This window comes from Moesziomyces antarcticus (genome assembly GCF_000747765.1).
Source record: "Moesziomyces antarcticus DNA, scaffold: scaffold_v10006, strain JCM 10317, whole genome shotgun sequence".
In the NCBI taxonomy this organism is placed as follows: domain Eukaryota; kingdom Fungi; phylum Basidiomycota; class Ustilaginomycetes; order Ustilaginales; family Ustilaginaceae; genus Moesziomyces; species Moesziomyces antarcticus.
Window position 1 is genome coordinate 309,249 of NW_014639004.1, and position 8,397 is coordinate 317,645.

The 8,397-nt window shown below is 61.1% G+C and overlaps 5 protein-coding genes across 5 annotated transcripts in view; 2 read left to right on the forward strand and 3 right to left on the reverse strand.

Moving 5' to 3' along the window:
- Window positions 1-484: 484 nt before the first annotated feature.
- On the forward strand, window positions 485-3,541 carry PAN0_006c2921 (uncharacterized protein; the record flags this gene model as incomplete). Its single annotated transcript, XM_014801563.1, has 1 exon — window positions 485-3,541. One exon carries the CDS (start codon window positions 485-487, stop codon window positions 3,539-3,541), a length of 3,057 nt encoding a protein of 1,018 aa, XP_014657049.1.
- Window positions 3,542-3,629: 88 nt separating this feature from the next.
- Window positions 3,630-4,232, reverse strand: PAN0_006d2922 (uncharacterized protein; the record flags this gene model as incomplete). The annotated part of the gene is made up of 2 exons (XM_014801564.1): window positions 3,630-4,019; window positions 4,086-4,232. 2 exons carry the CDS (start codon window positions 4,230-4,232, stop codon window positions 3,630-3,632), a joined length of 537 nt encoding a protein of 178 aa, XP_014657050.1.
- Window positions 4,233-4,800: 568 nt separating this feature from the next.
- PAN0_006c2923 (uncharacterized protein) lies at window positions 4,801-6,390 on the forward strand (the record flags this gene model as incomplete). Its single annotated transcript, XM_014801565.1, has 1 exon — window positions 4,801-6,390. The coding sequence occupies one exon, from the start codon at window positions 4,801-4,803 to the stop codon at window positions 6,388-6,390; it is 1,590 nt and encodes a 529-aa protein (XP_014657051.1).
- A 111-nt stretch (window positions 6,391-6,501) lies between these two features.
- On the reverse strand, window positions 6,502-7,390 carry PAN0_006d2924 (3-hydroxy-2-methylbutyryl-CoA dehydrogenase; the record flags this gene model as incomplete). Its single annotated transcript, XM_014801566.1, has 2 exons — window positions 6,502-6,552; window positions 6,623-7,390. 2 exons carry the CDS (start codon window positions 7,388-7,390, stop codon window positions 6,502-6,504), a joined length of 819 nt encoding a protein of 272 aa, XP_014657052.1.
- Window positions 7,391-7,900: 510 nt separating this feature from the next.
- The window catches only part of PAN0_006d2925 (uncharacterized protein), a gene marked incomplete at both ends in the record, with an annotated part of 2,138 nt that continues 1,641 nt past the window's right edge, over window positions 7,901-8,397 (reverse strand). The window contains one exon of the mRNA XM_014801567.1: window positions 7,901-8,372. Within this exon, the coding sequence (XP_014657053.1) occupies window positions 7,901-8,372 (472 nt within the window). The remainder of the gene's footprint in view (window positions 8,373-8,397) is intronic.

The following is an 8,397-nucleotide window of genomic DNA, read 5'->3' on the forward strand; positions in this document are numbered from 1 at the left end:
ACGAAGTGCAGACGTGACGGTTGCAAAGGATCTCGGACGAACCCAACACCTCGGTGATGCCGACAGCCAACAGCAGCAGCGTCACGACTCGCTCGGATGGCTTTAGCTCGAGCGTGCGCAGGGGCGCCTGGAAGAAGCGCTTGGCTGGCTGGGTTTGAGCTTTGCGTTGCGCCGCCGCTCAGTGGTGGGTCCGCCGCCCCTGTCCTTTTTCCCCACTGTACTGAATTTTGAGCCTCCCCCACAGTTGTTAAGCCAGAACCTGCCCTGTGCGTAGCAACAACGCGCCTGGAACTGGACTGTCGGCCGGAACCCTGAGGAAGAAGGGTCTGCAGGTGGAGTCGCTCCACCTCGGATTTTGATTTTTTTGGGCTCGAGGTTGTGTGTTCTTCTTCCTGCGAAGGAGAAGCTCCTCCTTCCGACCACATCCTAACACTGCGATCGGCCACCGTGTCTGTGCAGCTCCGTCTGTCAGTACTGGGAGGGAATGTCGTCCAAGAAGCGTCTAGCGCCGTCAGCGGGGCCCGGGCCGTCGTCCTCGCAGGGCGTGTCGACCGCACCGTCTAGCCGTGACCAGCAGCAGGCACAGAACTGGAAGAAGCGCAAGCAGGAGCGAGCACATACCGCCCGCTTCATCGAGACACAGACCGCGTTAGCAACTTCCTCTGCCAGCAGCTCGCGCAATACGTCCAAGTCCTCGACGCCTGTCCCCACTCAGCTTGCCACTGCGGCCGCGGGTCTGCCAACCAGCATCGAGCTCGAGTCTCTCGTCTCGACGCGCGCCTTCCAGATCCAGAGCTTTCTGCGCTCGATAAAGTCGGCCAAGTCGGCAACTACAACACGAGCATGGCAGCTGCTTCCACGACACGCACGCCGGCGTGCTGCTTCCCACAACCTTCTCCGCCTCCCCACTCGCCTCCGCTCCAAGGCGCTCGCCGAGCTTCGCAGCAGCACAACACTGGCCCGCACACGCTCGGACATCAGGAAGCGGCTTCCCAGCTACGGCGTCATTCGAGCTACACTGCGCCGCAAGAAACTAGCCGAGCGCGCCTCGCATCCGCAACGGCGCTGGCTTGAGACGCATCTTTGGCACGCCAAGCGCTTCAGAATGACCACCGAAAAGGGCAAGGGCAAGGAGCGCGAGCAGGGTACCGAACACAACAGATGGGGATTTGTGCTACCAGAAACGACCATGATGAAGAGCCACCGCGCAAGCTGGCGCAGCGCACTCGAGTTCGTCACCGTCCACGATGCAAGTTACTTTCGGGTCTTTCGTGTGGGCGTCAGGCGAGCACAAGCATCGGCCGCTGATGACGTCTTTGCGGCCCTTGCAGAGCAGTTGCACCAAGTTCTCGCCAAAGTTGGTCTCGCAAAGGCTGCAGAGCTGAAGTTGGAAGATGTGACCGAGTCGCATCGCGTCATCGACACTGTCCTCGTCCGACCCACATCCGATCCAACGAGCAGTACCCAATCGGAGAAGGACACTGTAGCTGCCGCCCTTGCTCCGGTCCGAGTTGTGATCCTGTCGGGAACGCGCCTGTTCGAGCGGCCGTCTCTGGATCAGGAAACGACGCATACCCACAGTTGCAAGGAGGCGCTTCTCATTGTCCATCCGGCCGCCGACATCTACGTCCGTCGCGCTCTCAAGGCCGCCAACGTGACAATGATCGACGAGAACAAGAACGCGCTCTTCGACCTCGAGCTTCCAGCGCCCGGCGTGATGCAGGCGTACGCGTTCCAGCTCGACTCCACACCCGACCCGTGGCTCGCAGCAGGAGGCAAAGACAGCTCGCTCTCCAAGCTCGAGAAGAAGCGCAGACGGCACGCATACCAAACTGGCTCCGCAAAGAGCGACAAGACGGAGTCTTTGAGTAAGCAGGCGCAAGAAACAATGCTGCTCGACGACAAGGCAGAGCTCAAACGCAAGCAGGGACTCAACATCTTCGAACTCGTAGGGCCGAAGGCCGCTTCACTGCTCCGGAGCGTGCTCAAGTGCCAAGACGGAGCCGAGGGCAATGCGGATGGCTTGAGGTTGCGGCAACTGCTTGAAAAGCACAGAAAGACATCAAAAAGAGACAGTCCCGAGATGGTGCAGGTGCGAGTGAACGACCCTCGACTCTCGTACCCGCCGAGATTGAAACCTGTGTCGACAACACAGTCCACCACTGGGGATTCGGTCAAAGCGACCGGCGACGCAGACTCACATCACGACGACCTGTTCTGGACAGGAGCGCCACCACCTACATTCAGCAAAGGCGAGATCGACTCGCGGCGCGCGCTGAATGCGATACCCGGTGCTCGGCTGCAGCCGGACGCGCGCGACGACGTCGTCCCCGTCGTGGTGATGCGCGACCGGCTTGCTGGCAAGGTGGATCGATACATGCTGGTGGTGCCGCGCGGCTGGGGTACCGCGTTCTTCCTCTCGCTCGTGGCAACGCATCAATCGGGCGCGTCGAGCGGAGCGCGAGTGCTGGGCCAGCACCAACTGCGACACCAGAAGCTGGAGCTAGCTGCGCAGGCACAGGCAGCGGGCGAGCATGCGGCGGCGAGCATGCTGAGCTACCCGCACAACTGGCTCGGCACTCGCGCGTACGCGGACAGCGAGAAGCGGGCCGAAGTCGCGCGGTACGAGCAGTGGAGTAAGAGACCAAAAGGCAAACGCTCCGAGTTCGCGTTTGCATCTCACAAGGACTGGGCTGCGTTCCAGCAGAGCAAGACGACAGAGGAGGTCGAGGCGAAACTGGCGTATGATCGAACGGGCGTTGCGAGGCCGTATCCGTTCGGAGGCTCTCATTACTGGGAGTGGATCGTTGGCAATTCTCAGCGCCTGTACGGCGGAGGCAAGGAGGTTGAGACCATCCTGCCGTGGTTGGTAGCGCAGCTTGACGTCGACCTTGCGCGTGTCGCAGGGATCGAGGCGAGGCTTTCGGCGTCAAGTCTGGCCTCGGCCATGGTTGCGGTCAAGCTGCAGGCGGTGCGCAAAGGCACTGTGATGGCATTAAGCAGTGTCATGCTGGCACCTACGTTCGAGGAGCACGAGCACTGGGTGCATCATCTCGACCCGATCAACCACCCTGCCTTGGTTCGCAATCGAACCGCAGCGGCAGGCGACAAGATGGACAAGCAGTATCTCAAGGCGTTGGTCGAGCGCAGGTGCAAGGTGATGCAGCTCGGCGGGGGTACTCCTGCACAGTCGATCAGATTCAAGCCGATCAGCGGCGTGTGGCGCGAGTACACGTTCGCCGCCATGGAGCCTGAGGAGATGCACGAGCGCAGTGCGAACTGGAACAATGCGGTCGGCACAGTGTTGGACGGCGACTACTCGCTCAGCAACGGCAGAGGGTTCGGTGTCGGTGCCCTCACGCTGCGCGCATGGATGGTGCTAACGGAGTGGCAGGAGAGGATGGACAGGCAGCGAGACGGCGAGGCTACGACAACGAGGAGACCGCGCAATGCTGTCGAGACGCGCAACTTGCTGCTCGTGCGCGAGCCAGGATCCAACGTTGTCCGCCCCGTCAGTGCGACACTTATCGCCCTCGTGTAATCTAGCTGTCACCCTATGCAACACGTCAGTGCTGGTGGTGTCGAACCTCGAAAGTGCGCGTTCATACTGTCTGTATTGCCGGGTGTGCTTAAGCTGGTGGTGGAGATGCTGCCGCGTCGTCTGACTGTTCCATATCTTTCAACAGCTGCTCTCTCCTCTTTCTGCGTTCCTCTAGTTTGAGTTGAATGTACTCGTCCTTCCACTTTTCGATCTCCTTTTCGCTCGCCACGATGCCCTTCTTTCCAAGCTCGGCACGCGCCCGGCTGCGCACCATGTTCTCCTCGCTGCGCTGCTGCGATTCGTGGCTCAGCAGCACCGTATCCGCGCCCACCACAAAGCCAAAGATCGTGGCGCCCGACGTGAGGAATCCCTTCAACGCGAGAGTTTGTCGACGAAACCCAGGGAAGAGGTGGTGTGCCATGAAACATGTCGATGCTCCAAGCGCCGTGTACAACAATGCGCCTTTCATTGCCGCATTCTGTGAAGCAGACCCAAGGTGTGAGTGTACAGCCAGGCAGACTGTAGCGAGGTGGGATGGACTTACACGTTGGAGCTCGTAGGCCGACTCGATCTGTTCCTCGCGATGTCGCACACGCTTAGGAGCCGCACCGAGCGTAGAGGTGCTGAGCGCCGACAGCGGCGCTTCGTTCGCAGCGGCCTGTGCGCCAGACGTCGATGGCTGTTCCGACATGGTTATCGAGACGCAACAGCTTCCGTGTCCTCCGGAACGAGAGGATGAGGTGGGTGGGTGTTGTTCCAAAGCGACGGTGGGATCGCTCGCCTGACTGAGACAAATGCACGGGTGGTGCGGCTGTTGTGTAAGAAGAAGGGGTGTGGAGGCATATTGGCGGCCGCGTTGAAGGCTGACATAAGCGTGACAGGAATTAGAGCTTTATCGCGCTGGCTCAGGGTTCAGTTTTTACGCGCCCAAACTTTTTCCGCTTCGGCTGGGTCCCTCTCCCGCTGCACAGCCAAATTTCAGAAGATCAAAAGGACCCTTTTTCTTTGCCGGTGGCGCCAAACCGCTGGCCAAGCTGTTCGGCCTAACTTTTCCCCTTCTCTCCTTCACCAACATCATCTGATCATAGAGTGGCACCTCCAACGTTCAGAGGCGTCCCATACAAATCGCCCCTTCGATCCCGGTAGGCGATTTCGCAGCGTCCAAAAGCGGCATCGAGTTGTCCGAGGTTTCATTGCCCAAAGGCAAGCCGCAACCACTCCCAGAGATAACGGGGCCTCCAAAGCCGAAGCATATCAAGATGCCCCAGGTCCCACCGAACTCCACATCTGCGGCCGCCGACGACGCGCTGCGCAACACGTTCCAGATCGTGCACGCCTTCCTCGCCGAGCATGCTCCCAACGCCGCTGCGCAACTCGCTGCCACCCTCCCCGACTCCCCCGCCCCGCCCAGGACCCTCGCTTCTGCGCTCGTAGACCACGTCCGCAACTCGCCAAGGAGGTCCTGGCCCGGTCTGGCCGCCCAGGCAGCAGCAGCCCCGTCCTCGCCCACTCCCATGGATGAAGATAGCGACTCTGACTCGTCTTCCTCCGACTCAAGCTCGAGCTCGAGCTCTAGCTCCTCTTCCGACTCGGACTCGGACTCGGACTCGAGCGACAGCGACAGCGATAGCGACTCGAGTGACGATGGCAGCGACGACAGCGACTCGGAGGAAGACAAGAAGGTCAAGGCCGCGAAGAACGAGAAGCCCCACCAGGACCACGAGGCTGCCTCTTCCACCATCGTCTCGGACTCGCAGGACGAGGCAGAGGCAGAGCTTCCCAGCAAGGGCATCGCCACGCCCACAGGCGCTTCGTCGGCCGGTCCGTCCGCCGCCATCACCCACAAGCGCAAGCGCGCAGCTTCCACGTCCTCCTCGGACTCGGACTCGGACGACAGCGACGATGAGAGCAGCGACAGCGACAGCAGCAGCGACGAGGACAGCGACGATGAGTCCAGCGACTCGGACTCGGACTCCGACTCCGACTCCGACTCCGACTCCGACTCCGACTCCGACAACAGCGACAGCGACGACGACAAGGAAGAGCCGACCGTGAAGACGGTCGAGACCGTTGTGGTCGAGGTTGCCTCTTCCGACTCTGACTCCGACTCGGATTCGGATTCGAGCGACTCGAGCGACTCGAGCTCTGATTCCGATTCGGACTCGGACTCGTCGAGCGACGAAGAGGTGGTAGCCAAGGTCTCGGCCCCGAACGGCGACGGCGACGACAGCAGCTCTTCCGACAGCTCTGACTCCTCCGACTCTGACTCTGACTCGGACTCTGGCTCCGACTCTGACTCGAGCTCGGGTAGCAGCAGCAGCGGCGGCTCCTCCTCCTCCTCGGAATCTGGCGATGAGAGCGACAGCTCTTCCGACTCGTCGTCTTCCAGCTCCAGCAGCAGCAGCGGTGGCTCAGACTCGTCGTCTCCTTCCCCAAAGGGCCCTCCTGCCAAGCGTCAGAAGACCGACCCTGAAGTCGCCGCCGTCGCTGCTACTGCGGCTGCTGCTGCGGTTGCTGCTCCCGTCGCTTCCACCAGCACGCCTTCTCGCCCTGCGCCACCGGCGCCTGCCACCGGCTCGGGCCGTAAGCCAGTGGGCCAGAACACGCCGTTCCAGCGCGTCAAGGCGGACAAGGTGACGTACCTCGACGACCGTATGAAGGACATGTCGTACGCGGGCATCGGTCTCAACGGCGACGAGTACGGCGCGCGCGCCAGCCGCGACCTCATCGTCACGCGCGGAAAGGGCTTCACAAAGGAGAAGAACAAGAAGAAGCGCGGCTCGTACCGCGGAGGCGCCATCGACGTCTACGGCTCCCACAGCATCAAGTTCGACGACGACGACGACTGAAGCTTCGGCTGCGCTTGGTTTCAGACCGCATTGCAATGCATCTCGTAGATTTCTAACAGTATTTGGAGGCTGTTGGCTGGAGATTGAGCAGAGTCGGGCGTGTGTGGTGGATCAGAGCTTTCCGAGACGCGAGGCGCCGTCGAGGCGGATGTAGGAGCCGTTCTGTGCGGACGAGGCAAGCGTAAGAGTCAGAGGCATGCGTGAGATGTGATTGACTAGGATTGGGACTTACGAGCATGGGGTTCTCAATGACGCTTTGGACCGAGAGAGCGAACTCGTCTGGGTGGCCGAACCTTGCCGGGAACTCGCACGTGCGGAGTATAGCCTGTCGGGCCCTCTTTGGCAGTTGGGCCATCATTGGCGTTTCGAACAGCGTGGGCACGAGCGTCATGACGCGGATACCGAACCAAGCCAGATCCCTTGCCATGGGTAGCGTGAGCGACAGCACGCCGCCTTTGCTGGCCGAGTAGGGGCACTGACCAGCCTGGCCTTCGAGTGCAGCTGCGGAGGCAGTGTTGATGATCACGCCCAGATCCTTGGTCTCTTCCGTAGGCTTGGGGATCGGCTTGGGCAGGTCGCGCACCAGACGCGCAGCTGTAAGGCGCGACACATTGAACGTGCCGATGAGGTTGATCTCCACCGTACGACGGAAGACATCGAGGTCAAACGGCTCGCCTTCCGAGTTGATGATCTTTCCTGCCATACCCACACCGCCGCAGTTGACACAGCCGCCGACAGGGATGTTGGGCCACAGCTTGTCCGACCCGGAAATGGCGGCTTGTACCGCGGCTTCGTCGCACACATCTACCTCGAACGCGGCTGCTCGCTTGTCCCCGCCGCCGCCGCGTGCGTTGAGATCGGTGGCCAGCTTCTGACCCTGCTCCAGCTGCAGATCCATGATCGACACGTACGCACCCAGAGCGTGCAGGTGTGCGGCGGTGGCAGCACCCAGCCCAGACGCACCGCCAGTGACGTAGTAGACGTGGCCTTTGACCTGCATTTCTTGAGAGATGATCAAGAGGATTGGAGGATGGAGGGTTAGTACGCGGAAGCAACGTGTGTGCAACGATGGCGGAGACGGTTTCAACGGCGCTCGAGCCGTAACCGGGTTCTCCACTGCACCGGCCCGGCTATTCCTGCCACGCGTCTTCCCGAGCACCTCCATATTTCCATCTTCCTTTGCCACCATCCCGCGCAAATCCTCGACGGCCGGAATCATCCGCGAGAATGCCAACGCCATCGTAACTCATACTCAGCACACACGAGTCAAGTCGGAACAAAGGTGAAAGAAAGACTGGCCATTTTCGAAACATGCAAAAAGAAAGAAGAGGGGGCAGAAGGAATGTGAAGATGGAACCCGGCGAAGAAGATGAGGAGCCGGGGAGGCGATCGAGACACCAAGCCTAAGCTTGGCGACACAAGATCGACCTGGAGAGAGAGTGGAGTCAAGAGCAAAGGGGGGAGCAAAGAGATAACAGACGAGACGAGATACAACTGATCACCGAACTGCTTAGTTGGCATCGGCGTCTCCGTTCTGGTTGGGCGCGTAGCCAGCAGGCTTGCTGTCGGCACCGTTGTCAGCAGGGGCATCGTCCGAGTCATCCGAGTCGTCCGAGTCCTGGTCACCAGAGTCGGGCGAGTCCTTGGACGCATCGCCGTTCTTGTCGGCGTCCTTGCCCTTCTCGCAGTCGTCACCAGCGGGCTTGCTCGCATCGCCATTGTCGGCAGGAGCGTCGCCAGACTTGTCGGCATCAGCGTTCTGGCCGGGCGCGTAACCAGCGGGCTGGCTGTTGTCGCCGTCGTCCTTGGGGGCGTCCTTGGAAGCGTCGCCGTTGTCCGCGGGCGCATCGCCAGACTTGTCAGCATCAGCGTTTTGGCCAGGAGCGTATCCAGCGGGCTGGCTGTTGTCGCCGTCGTCCTCGGGAGCGTCCTTGGAGGCATCGCCGTTGTCAGAAGGAGCGTCACCGGACTTGTCGGCGTCACTGTTCTGGCCAGGAGCGTAGCCGG